The sequence below is a fragment of the Lentinula edodes genome (genome assembly GCF_021015755.1).
Source record: "Lentinula edodes strain Le(Bin) 0899 ss11 chromosome Unknown C8R40scaffold_64, whole genome shotgun sequence".
Lineage (NCBI taxonomy): Eukaryota > Fungi > Basidiomycota > Agaricomycetes > Agaricales > Omphalotaceae > Lentinula > Lentinula edodes.
In genome coordinates this window covers 154,830-172,624 of record NW_025764370.1, presented here as the reverse complement: position 1 = coordinate 172,624, position 17,795 = coordinate 154,830, and the positions used below count along the sequence as shown (strand labels likewise).

Sequence of the window (17,795 nt, the reverse complement as noted above, 5' to 3'; positions counted from 1 at the left end):
AGAGCTGAGAAGTATGCAGGGACTACGTCATAGAAGTTATGTGAAAAGGTATGACATCATACCTCTGGCCTCAGAGGTTTAACGCCCGTAAATAATGACATCATCCCTCTGGCCTCAGCGTTTTAACGCCCGTGCACTGCCACACTGTGAGTTCACAGTGTGGCGGTGCTCTAGTTGACATTGTGGGAGTGGAATGAGCGCTTAACTTAAAACTTTCTTTGCTTCTCTCTTCCATGTCAATATATCAAATTTTATTACACTAATGGGGGATATCTCAACACTTGGCTTCAATCTCATGCAGAATCTCCTCAAGATGGATGTTTAAGATTCCAAGGGCTTGGACACGACAACAACAACTGGTATTCTAACTGTGCGGCCCAAGGACGACATTCTCGTGGAATACCCTTCAAGTTAATGGTCAACTTTGGGCATCCCAGCCTGTCCGATTCCCCGGTACCATGCTCAGCAATCTCAAACCTGAAGATTGGGAGGTGAATGTGGAGAGGACTGTCTGGAAAGAGGACGGATGGGATAGATTTGGCTTAAAAAGGTATTGCTTGAGTCGTCTGTGCTTGGGTATTGCATTATTTTGGGGTAAATGAGGGCCTGCAAAGCTACTAACCGTTCGTACTCAGCTAGAGGAGTGTGTCGACATCAAACGAGGGGCTGGCTGTTTTGAGAGCCGCGTCAACGTCCGTTTCATCCCGACCGTCCGAACTGAGTACGTCACTTTAGCGCCGGCAGACCTTCTTGCAACGTCCGGCCCGTTTCCATCCTTCCATTCGACGCTGTAGGTTCCTTCAGCCTTCTTGACACCAAGTCCAAGACCCCCCAGCCTTTCTGACCACTAATCTCGTCTTCACACCCAACTCGCGACCTTCTCCCCCATCCACCTTTACCAACAATAATTCCATGGCCCGACGTGCTTTTCACCGCCTACTGCGCCTCCTCTTATCGCGCCTGGCTCGAGTAATCTCGCCTGCCGATGGTCCAGGCTTTCTCTACGCGTTCGTGGACGGGGGTGTGTTGTGGAAAATCGGTATGACGAAGGATTTCCATCGTAGGAGGGCAGAATGGGACAACCAATGTCCGTTTCCGGGGAGGATCTGGATGGCGCCAGTCCCGACGATGACGAGGAGGAGGGCCGGTAAGTCTGAGGTTCTGGGTTTCGACGCAAACCCATCGGTATTGTAGAATCGATCGCGCATCTAGCATTGGAGGACAGCTGCCTGGATCGACCGCGACTCTGGTGCAATAATTGTGAGTGTTTCGCCTGTTCCAATAATTTTGCTAACGTTCCACCTTCGTAAGGTGGACGGCAACACATCGAATTCTTCGTTTTCACTGGGAACGCAGGACAGGTCTGGACGACCATAATCTCCCCAGTCCTCGCGACTGCTGCTGTAGCTTAGATGGTATGTGCGTCTTTTTTCGATAGCCTGTGTCCGCTGAACTAATGATTGTCATAGGTTTTAATCGCACTGTTTCTTGGTTTCTGGGTCTGTTGTTTGTAGTACTATATATTATATGTAGTTTAGTTATGCTTTGTGCACAGACCTCGACCTGCATCTTCCGGGTAGGTGTCCTTTCTATTAATCGTATAGTTTTTGCTGATGATTGCGACAGGCTCTAATTGTATTGTTTTTTTGGTTTCTTTGTATATACTTTGATACTCTTTATAGTCTAGTTGTACTACGTGTTGCTTTATTAGTGTATGCTTTCTGTAGTTTAGTTGTGCTGGCTGTCTGTGGCTTCTGGGGTGGGTTGGTCTGTTGCCAGGGTTGGTCAGGAGGAGTATTGGTTTGGAATTTGGGTTCACCAGCTGAGTTTCTGTTAACTATCAATGCCTGCTATTGATCTGTTACAGGTGGCATTTGCAGATACAACCTCTCAAGTTTCAATGTGGGCAAGTTCAAATGGAAACAAGATGATACTGGGTGGTGGTAATGTTTCCAGGTTTACATTATTGATATGTACCTGTAGATCATGTCACATTTTCCTGTATCTATGTAGGCTGAATTCCATAATGAGACAAACAACGACAAAAAACTAATATGAGTATCCTTGGAATGACAGTTGGTTGTTCACTTCCTCCTAGCTGTGGTTCATTACCAGCTAAGAAGTGAGCAACCAACTCCTTCCATGTTCTTTCCCATGAACCTCAATTCGCCTGAAACCTGCGTCATCCAAGTTCCACTATACTAGTGCAGGTCTATTTAACTGGCCTGCACACCAGCAATACATTGCTTCCATCACATCATTGATGGTCACAACGTGGATGCAAGTCTAAGTTAAATTATGGGAAGGATGTTTCTGAAGCAGGCACATTGTAATGACTACTTGACTACCATGAATCCAAAAATTGGGTCCCTGAGTCAACTTAGATATTTGGAAAAACAGAGTCAACTGCTGCTGCAATCCAGGTTCAACCCTGGTCTGTTAGTCACATTGCCCTGCGCAAAGTTGACGGAAGGCTCTTATCTACCACTGAACAAATGTGACAGTGCCAACTATCAAACGAATTTCCTAATTAGACGTCAAGAATTTGAGCCTCACTCTATACAAGGTGTGTGCAGTCAGGATTTGAACAGGTCATAATGTTGACTACAAGAAACAGTGATGACCACTAGAATAAGTCTTGAATGGTCCTATTAGTGGCGAAAACAAAATAGTAAATGAAAAATGCTTACATGGACCTAATGCCTCAATAGGGATTCGAACCCTAGCCTTCTGTCAACTTGGGCAATACTCAAGGGAAGCAATACCTATCAGACGCTCTACCACTAAGCCATTGAGGGCTGTCAGGAAATCCACTTACCTGTGCCCAATTTGGCTCCATTAAATAAGACTTTCGCGTGTATTACCACCATTTCCAGGAGCACCATGGAAGATTGTACTGAACCTACTTGACTACATACTACAAAGTGAAAGTTGAGTGCCAATATTGCAGGGGTAGGCGCCTAGGATAATAAAAGTGCTCAAAGTACAGCATTAGCTACCACCTCAGTGGGGATTCGAACCCTAACCTCTTGATTACTTTGACATTGCCCTTCCGGGCATTAACCAAACGCTCTACCGCTGAGCTACTGAGGCAATGCAAAAATGCCCAGGTAAAGGTTAAAGATTTGGTCCTCACTCTATGTAATGTGCTTGCAGGAACATGTCATTGTAGTGACTATGGAAGGGCACTAGAGAAAGTGTGGGAATAGTCCCATTGATAGCAAATGGAAAAAAATCCATTAGAATATATGGACTTCTGTGAATATGTATGACATGCTCCGAGTCGGCAATACCACACTATATTTGACAGATGCTCTACCTCTGAGCTATTACAGCTTTGCACTGATGCTGTTTGACTACTTCAACATCAAGGCCGAGTGTCAAAAATGGGACAGCAGGTACGTCAACGACAAAAAATATCTGGAGGACGACAAACCTATGTACGTAAAATACTCTACCATTAAGCCATTAAACCTACTTGACTAGGGTCAAACATTGTGGTCGCATTACTTGCTACGGCTCAATATTAACAGCACCTGGTTTAGTCTATAGCAACATTATAACATGTTTGATTCCTACTAGTTGTAACAAGGCTGACCTGGATACCGGTGAGCACGATTTTTTCAAAAACAGAAGGAAAAAGTTGGGAGTCCAAGTGAGAACCAGAATGAAAATGGAAGTGACGTGTGGTAATTAATTGGAAGACCACTCCTCTCGTACCGTTTTGCCTCTGGAGAGTGCGAGTTGTAATTGTGTTAGCTGCTGGTAAAGTGAAATTCCTCCTATTAGGTAGTGTGATTTCTGTGGCAGGTGATTTTGCCTGATGTGTGTGAAACGAGTGGTCCTTGCAGACTAAGTGTGGGAGGTGCTCAGATAATCAGCACTAACCCCTAAGTGGAACCTGGGACACCTACAGTACATGCCTGATTGAGGAGCTTGAGCGCTTACACGCCCAATTGGGAACCTGGAATGCCTAATTGGAAAGCTTGGGCGCTTATGTACCTAATGGAGAAGCTGGGCGCCCATATGCCTAATTGAGAACTTATAATGCCTAATTTAGAAAATTGGGCGCTTACGGACCTAAATTGAGAAACTTAAGCGCTGTTGAGGAAGTACGGTTTCAAGGCTCTGCTTGTGGCAGTGTTTCCCCCACTAAATGCAAGTCTGGAGTGTCCATGGGATGTGGGCCTTTCTCATCGCAAGAATAAAGTAAGAGGTACATCAGGAGACAATGTATGTCAAACACTCTACCACTGAGTTATTGAGGTATGCGACTGAATGTACTTGACTACATTGAGTGTCAGAGTGCAAAAATATTCCACCAACAATAAACTGACCTAAAGTCTCAACAGGGATTTCAACCCTAGCCTGTTAGTGACGATGAATGTGCGCTACGCTGCTCAGAAGAGAGTTCTATTCTCACATTTGGTCATGGGAATTGCCACGAATAAGCACCACGTTGAGTATGAGAAATAATTATGAGGACTACAGGTGGTTTTGCCATAGTCTTATTGATGGCAACAAAGGAAGTAAGTCTGAAAAAGAAAGTCCCAGCAGGAATGCTACTGGGACTTGACTAGCTCAAAGTTCATTCAAGGAAGGTATTGATAATCACCTTCATAGACATCCTTGTTTGCTCATGGGAATTGCCACCAATGAGCACCTTCGTGGACAGCATGATTCTCATGTTGTTTGCTGATGGAATTACTTTATCTTAGCTCCAACAAGTGCCTGATTTTCCAGAAGAAGTGAATAGGCGCTCAATTCAGGCAACAAGTATCTGCCGGAATTTGTGTGACAGCTGCCCTCTAGTTCTCTCTAGCTGTACCCTAGCTGTCCCCCAGCTGTCCTCTAGCTGTACCCTATAATTTGTCCCCTAGTCTGTCCCCTAGGAGTCTCTGATACCCCTAATGGCGGGTAAACACTAAATGCAGCTTGATTTCTGGAGTCTCCACAGAATGTGGGCCTTTCTCATTGCAATGCATACTAATGGGCTAGCTATACTCCAATGAGTTAAGTCTATCTAGTTGTGTGAGCTGCATATCAGGTATTTTGTACCCCTCTGGTATCAAAACTACTTGAAAAAGGTGGGGGTCTTAGTTGTAGAGGGTACGAGGGGGCCTTTGTCACCTAAGGCACAAATCATAGCAGTGGGAACTTTCCACACCATATTATGTGTTACAAGCTGGGGATTGGTTTTGGTTGCTTTCACTGAGCAATTGGTATATAACCCCTAGAATTGGGGCGACCGAGGGAAGTATAGAATACCCAAATTTTGGGACAGTTTGCTGGCAAGGTGGGAATGGGTGCATCAGATTTAATGTTTAGCTTCATCAGTGGAAGGTGGAGTCACATTTACTGGTCAAAATTTAATGCTTCAGACAGTCAGAAGGTTCAAAGAATTCACCAAGATTCAAGGAGCAAAACCTGGACCAGTTAACTATTGGAGGTCAGGCAACTTCTGGTGCCAGACAACACAGCCACTGGTACTGTGTGATAGTGTTAGGTGGGCCACAAGATCTTGGCATGCAGGGCTTCACAGAATTGCAGGAGTGGAGAGGTGGGGTGGAGTATTGACCTACACTGCTGCACAATGAAAACACCCAGATTAGGATCAGTTTACTATTTGGAGGTCAAGCAACCTCAGAAGTGCCAGAAAGCACAGCCACATGCTACTGGTACTGTGGGGTAGCGTTAGCCACAAGATGTTGGCATGCAGGGATTCAGAAAATTGGTGGAGTATTGACCAGCACTGTTACATAGTACCAACACCCAAATCTGGACCAGTTTACTAGTTGGAGCAAAATCTGGTCCAGTAGGGACCAGTTAACTATTGGAGGTCAGGCAAGTTCTGGTGCCAGACAACACAGAGGAAGACAATGGGATTCAGAATATTGCACTGAAGAAAAAGGTGTTCTATGGACCAGCCCTGCTACACAATACAGACCCAAACCTGGACCAATCAATTGTTGGAGGTCAGGCAACTTCTGGTAGACAACACAGCCACATGCCACTGGTACTGTCTTAGGTGGGCCACAACATCTTGGCATGCAGGGCTTCACAGAATTGCAGTGGAGAGGTGGGGTGGAGTGTTAATCTCGTCTGTCATCGACGGTATGATACCCATGTTTGGTCATGGGAATTACCACCTTTGTCGATGGTAGAATACTCCTATTCGGTCATGGGAATAAAAAAAAGCAATCAGAGACGAAATAGTCCCAGCAGGGATTCGAACCCTGACCTTTTGACAAGATTTACATTCTGTACGGAATCCAATTCACATTTATCAAATGCTCTACCACTGAACCACTGGGACATAACTAAGTCAAAGTTCACTCAAGCAACAAACCTGGACCAATCAATTGTTGGAGGTCAGGCAACTTCTGGTGCCAGGTACACAGCCACACGCTACTGGTAGCGTGTGGCAGTGCCAAGAGCACAGCCACATGCCACTGGTACTGTCTTAGGTGGGCCACAACATCTTGGCATGCAGGGCTTCACAGAATTGCAGTGGTGGAGAGGTGGGGTGGAGTATTGACCAACACTGATGCACAATGAAACCACCCAGATTTGGACCAGTTTATTATTTGGAGGTCAAGCAACCTCAGAAGTGCCAAACAACACAGCCACACGCTACTGGTACTGTGTGGCAGTGCCAGGAACACAGCCACACGCTACTGGTAGCGTGTGGCAGTGCCAAAAGCACAGCCACATGCCACTGGTACTATCTTGGCATGCAGGGCTTCACAGAATTGCAGTAGTGGAGAGGTGAGGTGGAGTATTGACCAACACTACTGCACAATGAAACCACCCAGATTTGGACCAGTTTATTATTTGGAGGTCAAGCAACCTCAGAAGTGCCAAACAACACAGCCACACGCTACTGGTAGCGTGTGGCAGTGCCAAAAGCACAGCCACATGCCACTGGTACTATCTTGGCATGCAGGGCTTCACAGAATTGCAGTAGTGGAGAGGTGAGGTGGAGTATTGACCAACACTACTGCACAATGAAACCCCCCTAAGATTTGGACCAGTTTATTATTTGGAGGTCAAGCAACCTCAGAAGGGCCAGACAACACAGCCACACGCTACTGGTACTGTGTGGCAGTGCCAGGAACACAGCCACACGCTACTGGTAGCGTGTGGCAGTGCCAAAAGCACAGCCACATGCCACTGGTACTATCTTGGCATGCAGGGCTTCACAGAATTGCAGTAGTGGAGAGGTGAGGTGGAGTATTGACCAACACTACTGCACAATGAAACCACCCAGATTTGGACCAGTTTATTATTTGGAGGTCAAGCAACCTCAGAAGTGCCAAACAACACAGCCACACGCTACTGGTAGCGTGTGGCAGTGCCAAAAGCGCAGCCACATGCCACTGGTACTATCTTGGCATGCAGGGCTTCACAGAATTGCAGTAGTGGAGAGGTGAGGTGGAGTATTGACCAACACTACTGCACAATGAAACCCCCCTAAGATTTGGACCAGTTTATTATTTGGAGGTCAAGCAACCTCAGAAGGGCCAGACAACACAGGTAGCGTGTGGCAGTGCCAAGAACACAGCCACAGAAGGCCGTCAGTGGGTGACAGAACAGTGCAGTGAAGGAGGGGTGGAGCAGAGCTCCACCCCTCCTTCATGTCATGCCAATTGCAGTCATGTGGTACCAAGTTGGTTGGAATGTCCCAGGGTATGGATCTTTGAAAGAAAAATAACAAAACACTGCCTAACCCCGAAATCAGATCATGGCTATTTTAAGTTGCTGGGGTGGAAAAAGATGCTTGCAGTAACTGCCAGAGTCACAAAAACAGTCCCAATTGAGGTGTAGAAAGGCTGTTGCAATTATTGAGTGGTATGAGTGACCCCCCCTAACATAGGCTGAGGGTGACCCCCCTAAAAGAAAAAGTCGTTGAATCCTCTCGGCCAAATACAAAAAAAGTAAGGTATTTGGAGTGGAAATATGTATACAAAAGGGTTTTGGAATGTGATGAAAATTCATGGTTATAAACGACATATAAGTTTCGGGAAGATAACACTAATATTTTTGTTGGAATAGTAGTAGGACCCTCCTCATTCATTGCGCCTTTCTCGGCGGTGCTCGGCACCTTCCTCGCACGTTTCTTCGAGGCAGTCGTAGACTGTTTTCCTTGCTGCGTTGACTGTTCCTCACCTTCCTTGAAGCGGTCTTGTAAAGCTACGCCGAGGGCCGACTGCGCACTTTTGAGGTTCTGATGAACCTCTTCGGCCACGTCGTCACCTGCACTGACCCCTTTTGTCAGTGCCTCGTATTCTTCTACCGCGTGGCCAGCAAGCATTTTGAATGTTTCTAATGCAAATGAGCTATAATCATTAATTAGGCGAGCAGACTTACTCAAATTACGGTCCAATTCCAGAAAGGTTCCCAAGAGGAAGCGCTTGCCCAAACCAGTCGCGATTAAAAGGACCTCCACTGTTTTATCTGCAACCAACTGAATGACGTATGTCGGGAAACGCTGGCCTCGTCGATGAATCCGACCTGCAGTTTGTTGGGTGTTAACTGCCGTCCACGCCGCTTCCTAAACTGACATCAGCATAGTTCTCGGGGATTCAATATACACGTACATATAAAATCAATGTCCGTGCACACGTAAGATTCAGCCCGGTGGCACCGACCTGCGACATTATAAGAACGTCGACGGGTCCGTGGCGGAATTGCTCAATAAGACGAGTACGCTCCTTAGATGAGACTGCCCCGCTAATGGCGACATTGCGAATGCCACAGCAGGTCAGAATCTGAGGAGCGTTAAAAAGTTAATTTGCTAAAAGTAATGTACTTACGTTCTGCATCCAGGGATGAAACTTCGCGTAAGTTGTGAACAGTATGATTTTTTCATTTGGTGCCCTGGGCTCGTCGGAGAGAAGTGGACGGACTTCCCATCCGGAAAGGAAGTCCGGTAGTCCGATGTCAGCGGCGTCAACAACCCGGTCCGTTGTCGAATGAAACTCCGAAGGAAATGTATTGTCTGCGCCTTGCCGAAGGACTCGAAGCATGATTTCAATCGCAGCTTTGAGCTTCGTCGCGGAGTCAGATTGCAGAGCCTCGAGGTTATACTCCTCAGGAGTATACTGATCCGCACTGGGAAAAGAGAGTTTGGACCGGGCTTCATTAAAAAATTTCTGGAAAAAAACAGTCAATACGGCGTGAAATTATCGCTGGTTTGTTACGTACTCCCAAAGTGTTAGTATCAAACACCCGTGCTTTGAGTGTGTCTTGAACAGCGTCATACGAGCTGTCTGCTTCCGATTCCGTTACCGTAACACGGACGTGAATCATCGTGTGAGGTGGAAGTTGAGCTCCCAGTGGCTTGCCTTCGAAATTGAGGGATTGATTGGTTCGCTTGACAGTATGTGGTGCAAGGTGGCGCTGAGCAACTTTCACCATTATTGACGCGAAGTATGCAACACCCGTGCCCTCAGTTTGCTGCATAATTTTGTCCCGTTCCGTAAGCTGTAAAGCTTCTTGATGAGTCCGAACAGTCGACTTCCCCTTGAGAATTCGAAGATCTCGGGACATTCCCCGAAGATTCGTCGTTTCATCCTCCACCAGACTCGGAGGTCGCACAAGTAAGGCAAGATTGATGAGATCCTGAATACCCATTGAATAAACAATTTCCGCGATAAAAAGGAACTTACATTTGGTGATTCAAGGAGGGGTGTGGCCGTCATCGGGACTTTAATCAGTGAACTGTCAAAAATTGCAGAGAACGCTCTCCACAAAGCTTTCCCCGTTCGAGCGTCCTGCACCTCATCCAGAAAAGTAGAGCAATAAGGAAATGCATAGACCGTGTCTGGTTTCTGCTGATACTTTAGCCGGGGAATACCATCGATTTGCATGACTGCAATGCTTCGTTCGTTGTATGTGAACATACGTTGAAGTGTCTAATCAAGGGTCAACCTCAATACGACAATTTATCGCTGCACTCACTCTCGCTGCAACAACCAAGATCTGATTAATTTTCGGCACCGAGTTTGTGCGCAGCACCTTCGCAATTTCGTCCTCCCATTGACCTGCGGTATTCGAAATGATGTGAAGATGGATAGCATTGCCTCGAAAAAATCGAGTGATTTCGGCTACCCACTGATCCATCAAACTCGTGGGCACGACCACCAGGTGGCGCTCATTCGGTATTCCGGATGCTAAATTACCAAAACTCGGCGCTTAAATGGCGCGTCAGTAAACGGCGATATTTTATCGCCGCTGGCACGTACCATCTCTGAGGCACGCGGGTAACTTTGACCGGTCCATTTCTTTCGCTTTCACCTTCTCCTGAATTTCATACAATGATTGCAGTGTTGCAATCGTTGCCATTGCACACATTGTTTTACCCAAACCAACCTCATCAAAGAGACAAATACCTGGAACTTTTGCCCACTCCTCACGCACTGGTCGGATCGTCCTCTCGTTAGCAGGACCACTGTGGAGAATATTCCGAAGGTTGGCTTTTTTTGGCGTCGTCAATGATAACATGACCGCTGCAACAAATACAAACTGGTGCCAGCTGATCTTCACGGGTGTGCTGTTCAAAAACGGTTTATCACCGTCACTGTCAGCTAACATCGCTGGTTCGTCCGCTGTGTGTCTTCGAAATGCCAAAGGGAGACCGTCCTCGGGTAATCCCAGATATTCCTGCAGTGTTTTGTTGTTGTATTTTCTGAACTCTCCGACACCGATGTCTGCTCCGTCCGACTTGTAAAGCAGGAGTGCTTCATCAACCTCCGGATTCTCATACATGGAGATTGCGGTTCGGAGGTCAGTGCCGTCCCGTTCAACCCATTCTTCTGCAAAGTCCGCTAATTCCAAGGCAAATGCCTGGAAATCACTTTCACTCGGAGCAGGGATGTGTTCAATCTTCTTCCTGGGAATGGATCTCGCCAACACCCGCCCATATCCCACTAAAACAATACTTAGGACCGCACAGCGATAAATTTCCACCCCCACTTACCTATCTTTTCGTCGTAACCACCTGCATCCAAGTGCACTTCGATTGTTTTCGACGTTTTCGCCTCAATGACTCCTACGAGCCACCCGATTATCATTTGACAATAATCTAACTTTTTGCCCTGATCACTGAGACGGGACCACCTCGCTTCAATTTGTTTCGGCGCGTCCGGTGACTCAATATTAACGTCCTCCTCTCGAATTTCATCGTCCTTCTCGCTCGCCACTTGCCATGCTAGTTGAGACTTCCAGTGCTGCAACTTTCTGAAAACACTCCGCGCCTTCTTAACGTCAAAGTCATGCGGCACCTCGAAGCTTCGCCAAAACTCGGGACCGAGTATTTTCTCCAGCTCCGTTTGAGTTGCATTGAGAGAATCTATCGCCCTCTTGCACTCCTTCGTCGCCGCATCCAGGTATGTTTGGATCACGCCATTCAGCCACGTCTTCGCCGTGTCCGGAGGCGTGATATCCTTCCCTTTAATAGCATCTCCAAATATCTCTTCCAAGATATTATCCTGACGCCCCGTCCACTGCGTAAGAGGAACAAACCCTTTCACAACCCGTCCTTGTGGGTCCTTCTCAGCGAACAGCTTTACCCACGCGATGTAGCGGTCACGAATACTGAAACCCATGTTCTCGAGGGTGTCCTTCAACTGAAAACCGTTTCATGTCATGTCAAATAACCTTACATTATGACTTACAGGTTGGTCCATACAACTTCCCCACCCTTCGCTCTTGTTCGAAAGCCCCACGTCATTCAAATTCCGATTTTTGAAGTTGTACTTCTCGATATCGTTCCTCCCGCCCTTTCTGAGGTCCTCCAACTGGTCGTGGATATCATTCCAGCGCGCTCCCCACTTCTCTTGGAATTTCTCGGGACAAGACAAATCCCAAAAAGGCGGTACGTTGAATCGGCGCAACCGTTCGGTAAGCACGCTTTCTTTCGTGTACACAGTCCCGTCGCCATCCAAAAATTTCTCAGGTTTTAGGAGACTGGGGTTGTTGAGGATGAGATGAATTAAAAGCGCTAATTTACGGTTGGAAGACATGTATTTTCGTGCTAAATGATTGTTTTAAGCTGAGTACCACGCTGTCCTTACATTCAGGTGAAGGGCAGGAATACGTACCAACAGTGAAACGTTCGAACCGGCGATTTTTGAAGGTTTCTAGTTTACAATTGTTCTCACCAGATGGTCGTGGTTGGAGTTCAAACGACGTTTACGGAGGATTGTTGCTAATTACTCTTGTTTGTCAAACTATATAGTTAATTCCCACGATCATTCAGTCCTCAGCCAAACGCGATAATTGAGTTTCATTTTTACCAAGTAAGAATTGGGCGAGATTTTCTCGCCTGCATGTACACCCTGTAATCTTTTACGTGGTTGTGCTCCGTGGGAATCATCCGACTATTTCGCAACCTCACACCCGGCTCTGTAACCCCTCGAAAGTTATCGAAAAAACATCACAGTGTGGCGATATTTTCTCGCCGGCTACACACCGCCCTCTGTCCACCCCTGCCTATCTAACTGGTCCAATTTTGCTTAAGTAGAACTTTGCCTGCTCCCCACCTTCCAACTACATCCTCTGTGCTACTGAGTTCCACTCAGCTGAGCCAAGCTTCAAATTGACCACCTTGCGAAATTATTTGGAGGGGAAACGTTAACATCTGTACTCTTACGTCTGCTGACGTAAGCTTCGCAGTCTCTTTCAGCGGCGATAAATCATCGCCGTATCAAGTACATTGCAGAAACAACACTGAAATTGCAAGAAGGTGGTAAATAAAAAGTTAAGGTCCAATGACCACAAAAGCTCGATATGTACATATGTCCGTGTATATGATAGTCCAAAAGCAAGTGTCTCATTTTCGCGCAGACCTACCCCTGGTTTTCTTCGCACCCTTCCTCCCCTTCGTACGTTTAACTTCGGGTTCCGTTGAAGGTGCGTCCTCCAGGTCGGCCTGCGCGGAAGTTAGTATATTCTTCGGTCAGTAATATTAAACACTTACTTGAGAGCTGGGAATTGTGCGGCGTCCTGTTGCTGGCTGTTTGGATTTTCCCTTGCGAGTCGGTTGCGAAGGTTCTTGAGCATCGCCGATGTCCACACTGCTCATACGAGTTGAAAGTTCTTCGAAAGCTTTGCCTTTACCCTTCTTCGCGGTTGCACCTTCATCTGATACACGTCTCTTGCGCTTTTCCGTTGAAGGCTTTGCAAAGGGGAGTTCGTCCGACTCAGATTGATAAAAGTCCATCTCCGACGCATCCTTCAATTTTCCGTCGCGACCCAAAGCTGGAGGATCAGGGAGAGGCACCGACTTGTCCTCGGGGCTGGGAGTGAGAGTTTCGAGCGGAGTGAGGTCCCCATCCATTGCATCTGAGAGTTCTCGGGCTGGTTGAGGTTCCTGCTCGTGAATGGGCGATCCCATCCGAACGTCACGCTCTTCGACAGGGTCCTCACTAACAGGGCTAAGAGGTCTAGCTGGAAGATCGACTTGCGGGGGATCAGATACTTTCGACCTCGACGGGCCCGCCTCATTAGATGGTGGGCCAAGAACTCCTCTACTTACGCCCACGTTCGATGGGCCCGCTTGTGAATCTTCAGGCGTGGGTGCAATACGGCCAGGACCTTGAGTTTCTGATTCAGACGAGCTGAGCGACTCGTCAATAAACTCCGCAGACTTGACTTGCGAAGCTTTTTTGGTGGGTGCTTGGGCTTTCTCAGCTTGCTTTCCCTTGGCCTTTTTCGATTTCGGCTCCGTTGGCCTCCCGTCATTGATAGCAACTCCCAATTTCGACTTGGCGCTTTTCAAATGATCTTGCACCTCGCTAGCCACATCCTTTTCTGTCCCCTTGCCTTTGACCAGTTCCTCATACTCTTCCAGGTCTTGTCCGCTTAGCATCTTCAATGTTTCTGAGGCAAGAATTAGAGTGGGAAAAACGACGATCTTACGACTTACTTTCATTCCGTGGGATGGAAAGAAATGTTCCCAGAAGTTGCAGTTTACCCAATCCATTCGCAATGAGCAAGATTTCCACCGTGCCGTCGGCCATTAATTGAATGACAAATGTGGGCCATAGTTGCCCCCTTCGGTGGATCCGTCCTTGCCCCTGTTCAGTATTTACTGCACTCCAGTTTGCTTCCTGGAAGTCTGCCATTAGATCAAGACTACTTGTATGAAACAGAACTTACGTAGAGGATCATGGTGCGAGCACATGTTAGGTTAAGGCCGGTTGCGCCGACTGCCGACATTATAAGAACGTCGACGTCCCCATGACGAAACTCTTCGATGAGACGCGTGCGCTCCTTCGCAGGAACAGCACCACTAATCGCAACACTCTTGATCCCGCAGCATTTCAAAATCTGTAATGTGTCAGTAATGCAATGGTAGCAATGAATATCTCTTACATTCTCAATGTGATCATGGAATTTCGCGAAAGTGGTGTACAAAATGATCTTCTCCGTCTTGTTCTCGCTGAGCTTGAAGCGTTCCTCTGGTTTCAAAGGATCCACGGACCAGCCATGGAGGAAATCAGGTAATCCCAAGTCCTTCGCGTCGATAACTCTGTCGGTGGTGCCGTGGTACTCAGCAGGAACTACATTACCTGCGCCATGGCGCAAAGTTCGAAGCATGATTTCAATGGCACACTTTAACTTCGTGGCGGAGTCCGAGTGCAGCGCGTCGAGATCATATTCCTCAGGAGCATACCTGTCTGCACTCGGAAACGATAATTGAGAACGTGCCTCGTTGAAGAATTTCTAGTACTTCAAAGTCAGTAACTGGCGAGAATATATCGCCGCCCATCACGCACCCCAAGTGTATTGGTGTCAAACACCTTCGCGTCCAGTGTCTCGCTAACTACACGATAAGATTCATTCACCTCTGAATCCGTCACTGGAACTGACACATGTAAGACTGTGTGTTCAGGAAGTTGTGCACCTAGCGGCTTTCCCTCAAAATCCAACGACTTGTTCGTTCGGCGCACAGTGTGGGGAAGCAAATGACGTTGCGCTATCTTCACCATAGTATTGGCAAAGAGCGCGACCGCCGACCCTTGGGTTCTCGCAACAATTGTCTCTTGCTCGGTTAGTTGGAGCGCCTCCTGATGAGTCCTCACCACCGATTTCCCCTTGAGAATGCGCAAGTCGCGCGCCATGTCTTGTAAGTTGGCCCTTTCTGTAAGCACAAGAGTCGGCGGCCGAATTAAACGAGCAAGATTAACAAGATCCTGTCAAAAGTACATTAGCTTCCATCGTCATTAAACGGTATTTCATACATTTGGATGTTCCAGTAAAGGAGTTGCGGTCATTGCAACTTTTACCAGAGTAGCATCAAACAAAGCCGATAAAGCCACCCATAATGCTTTACCAGTACGAGCCTCCTGAACTTCGTCAACAAAAGTCGTAGCCCAAGACATGCTATACAAGGTATTTGCTTTTTGGGTGTAATGAAGGCGCGGGTAACCATCGGTCGTCATGATTGCGATGGATCGATTATTATTTTTGTACATCCGTTGCAGAGTCTAAAATGGTCGTCAGATGAGGCGATATTTTATCGCCGGCTACTTACTGGAGCCGCAACAAGCACAATCTGGTGAATCCTTTCCACGTCTTTGCATTCGAAGACCTTTTTCACGTCATCGGCCCAGTTCTTTGCCACGTTTGAAATAATATGAACATGAACCGCGTCTGGTCTGAAGAAACGCGTTAACTCCGCTTTCCATTGATCCATTAAGCTGGAGGGAACGACAATTAAATGCCGCTCATTGGGAATCCCCCCATCCAGGTTCCCAAACTTCCCCGCTACAAAACTGCTGTTAGTACACAGCGATATTTTATCGCCGCCCAACGTACCTTCCTTCAAACACCCCGGCAATTTCGACGAGTCCATCTCTCCCGCCTTCACCCTCTCCTGTAATTTAAAAAGCGACTGGAGCGTCGCTATCGTCGCCAATGCGCACATCGTTTTTCCTAATCCAACTTCATCAAACAAACATACTCCCGGCACTGTGGCCCATCGCTCCTTAATCGCACGTAGAGTCCACTCGTTCACTCTTCGCTGATCTAAAATATTGGGAATATCAGTTTGCTTCCCCGAGGTAAGTTTCAAAACCAGTGATGCCACGAAAACGAGTTGATGCCAGCTAATTCGAACTGGACTACTATCCAGAAATGGTTTGTCGGATGCTCCGTCAGGTATCATTCCTGGTTCATCGGCCGTATGACGCCGGAAAGACGTTGGCAAACCATCCGATTCAAATCCCAGATATCGCTCCAGCTCGTCGGGAGTTAAAGACTTAAACTCCCCGACACCGATGTCGTCTCCCTCCTGTTGGTACATCCGTAACGCGCTGTCGAACTCCGGATTTTCCCACATCGAAATAGCAGTACTCAACTGGGTGTCATCTCTTCCCACCCAGGCGTCCGCAAAATCAGAGAGTTCCGCTGCAAACGCACGAAATTCGGAGGCACTCGGCGCCGGCATGTTATCGATATGTTTCCGAGGAATTTTTCGAGCAAGCACCTTCCCGTACGACACTAAGAATTAATTAGACAATGTCAAACTCAGAATGTATTTCACCTACCTATTTTCTCGTCGTAACTCCCCGGTTCGAATCCCAGCTCCACAGTTTTCGACGTCTTCGCTTCAATAACGCCTACAAGCCAGCCGATAACAAGCTGACAGTAGTCTAGTTTTTTCGCGGTTTCACTGAGATCCGTCCACCGCGCTTGGATTTTCGCCGCCGCCTCTGGGTCCTCGATATCGATGTCCACCCCTCTCCGTTTTTCATCCTGCGCAGTCGGAACCTGCCAAGAGAGAAGGCCTTTCCAGTTCCGTAACTTCTTGAACACGGACCGCGCTTTGCGGAGGTCAAAACCCGTAGGAATCTCCATCTTCTCCCAGAAATTTTCTCCAAGAATATTTTCCAAATCACGCTGACACCGTACAATCGACTTCTCCGCGCGTATCACCTCCTTTGAAGCAGCGTCCAGAAGTGTTTGGATGGTCCCTTGGAACCACGTCTTCGCACTCTCGGTACAAGTCACATCCCCCGCTCTCACACCATCCCCAAATATATCTTGCAGAATATCGTCCGCCATCGTACTCCAGTCGTTTAGAGACACAAAACCTCTCAATGGTTCCCCGCCCGCTTTTTTCGTCTGATTAACCACCCAACGGTGATAACGGCTCTGAATAGACATTTCCTTCCTCGCAAGTGCCGCTTTCAACTGATATCATTAGTTTAGAACCCCTAAAAACTACGACACTTACCGGCACATCGAAACAAGCTCCCCAATGACCTGCCCTCGCTGCGTCAAGCACATCTGACAGCTTGTTCTCTCGAAAATTGAACCGCTCGCAGCTAGTCCGGTTCGCGAATTCGAGTTCTTTGAAACCCTTTCTTATATCAGCCCAGCGGGCTCCCCATTTTGCTTCGTGTTCCTCAGGACATTCCTCTTCCCAAAACGGCACCACCTTCGACAGCTTCAGGTAGTGCATCGCGGGGGAGTCGTTGTAGAGAATGTTGCCCTCGAGGTCGCAGAGTTCGTCAGGGTCCAAAAGAGAGGGCGTGTCGAGAATAAGGTGCATCAACAACGCATATTTACGGTTGGTGTCCGCAGTTCGAACTTTTGACTCCTTCGAACCCTTGTTTGCTGAGTTTTGCGACATTTCACGATTCTGGCTAGAAAATATCGCCGCTCACTGAGTACCTCTTCTTTGCTTACGCCCCATAACAGGGGACATACGTACCAGCTAAAATTTAATTTTTCGGCGATGTTCACGGTTATGGTTACGACTACGCTCAAGTCTTAAGGACAAG

At 47.4% G+C, this 17,795-nt stretch overlaps 2 protein-coding genes and 3 non-coding genes across 5 annotated transcripts; 1 reads left to right on the top strand and 4 right to left on the bottom strand.

The window, feature by feature from the left end:
• Positions 1-912: 912 nt before the first annotated feature.
• C8R40DRAFT_1074612 (uncharacterized protein) lies at positions 913-1,947 on the top strand (the record flags this gene model as incomplete). Its single annotated transcript, XM_046226736.1, has 6 exons — positions 913-1,147; positions 1,195-1,260; positions 1,470-1,499; positions 1,556-1,576; positions 1,712-1,759; positions 1,868-1,947. 6 exons carry the CDS (start codon positions 913-915, stop codon positions 1,945-1,947), a joined length of 480 nt encoding a protein of 159 aa, XP_046079831.1.
• A 753-nt stretch (positions 1,948-2,700) lies between these two features.
• C8R40DRAFT_t290 lies at positions 2,701-2,798 on the bottom strand. Its single transcript has one exon. It is a non-coding gene; the product is annotated as a tRNA-Leu (tRNA).
• Positions 2,799-2,999: 201 nt separating this feature from the next.
• C8R40DRAFT_t289 lies at positions 3,000-3,093 on the bottom strand. The gene has a single exon. It is a non-coding gene; the product is annotated as a tRNA-Ile (tRNA).
• Positions 3,094-6,214: 3,121 nt separating this feature from the next.
• Positions 6,215-6,316, bottom strand: C8R40DRAFT_t288. The gene has a single exon. It is a non-coding gene; the product is annotated as a tRNA-Ile (tRNA).
• Positions 6,317-7,867: 1,551 nt separating this feature from the next.
• Positions 7,868-17,644, bottom strand: C8R40DRAFT_1177469 (uncharacterized protein; the record flags this gene model as incomplete). Its single annotated transcript, XM_046232685.1, has 21 exons — positions 7,868-8,325; positions 8,371-8,554; positions 8,601-8,771; positions 8,817-9,155; positions 9,208-9,624; positions 9,672-9,917; positions 9,964-10,196; positions 10,248-10,931; positions 10,982-11,630; positions 11,679-12,037; positions 12,856-12,934; positions 12,983-13,884; positions 13,931-14,114; positions 14,164-14,334; positions 14,380-14,730; positions 14,784-15,200; positions 15,249-15,494; positions 15,542-15,774; positions 15,826-16,509; positions 16,557-17,202; positions 17,246-17,644. 21 exons carry the CDS (start codon positions 17,642-17,644, stop codon positions 7,868-7,870), a joined length of 8,052 nt encoding a protein of 2,683 aa, XP_046079830.1.
• Between the last annotated feature and the right edge of the window lie 151 nt (positions 17,645-17,795).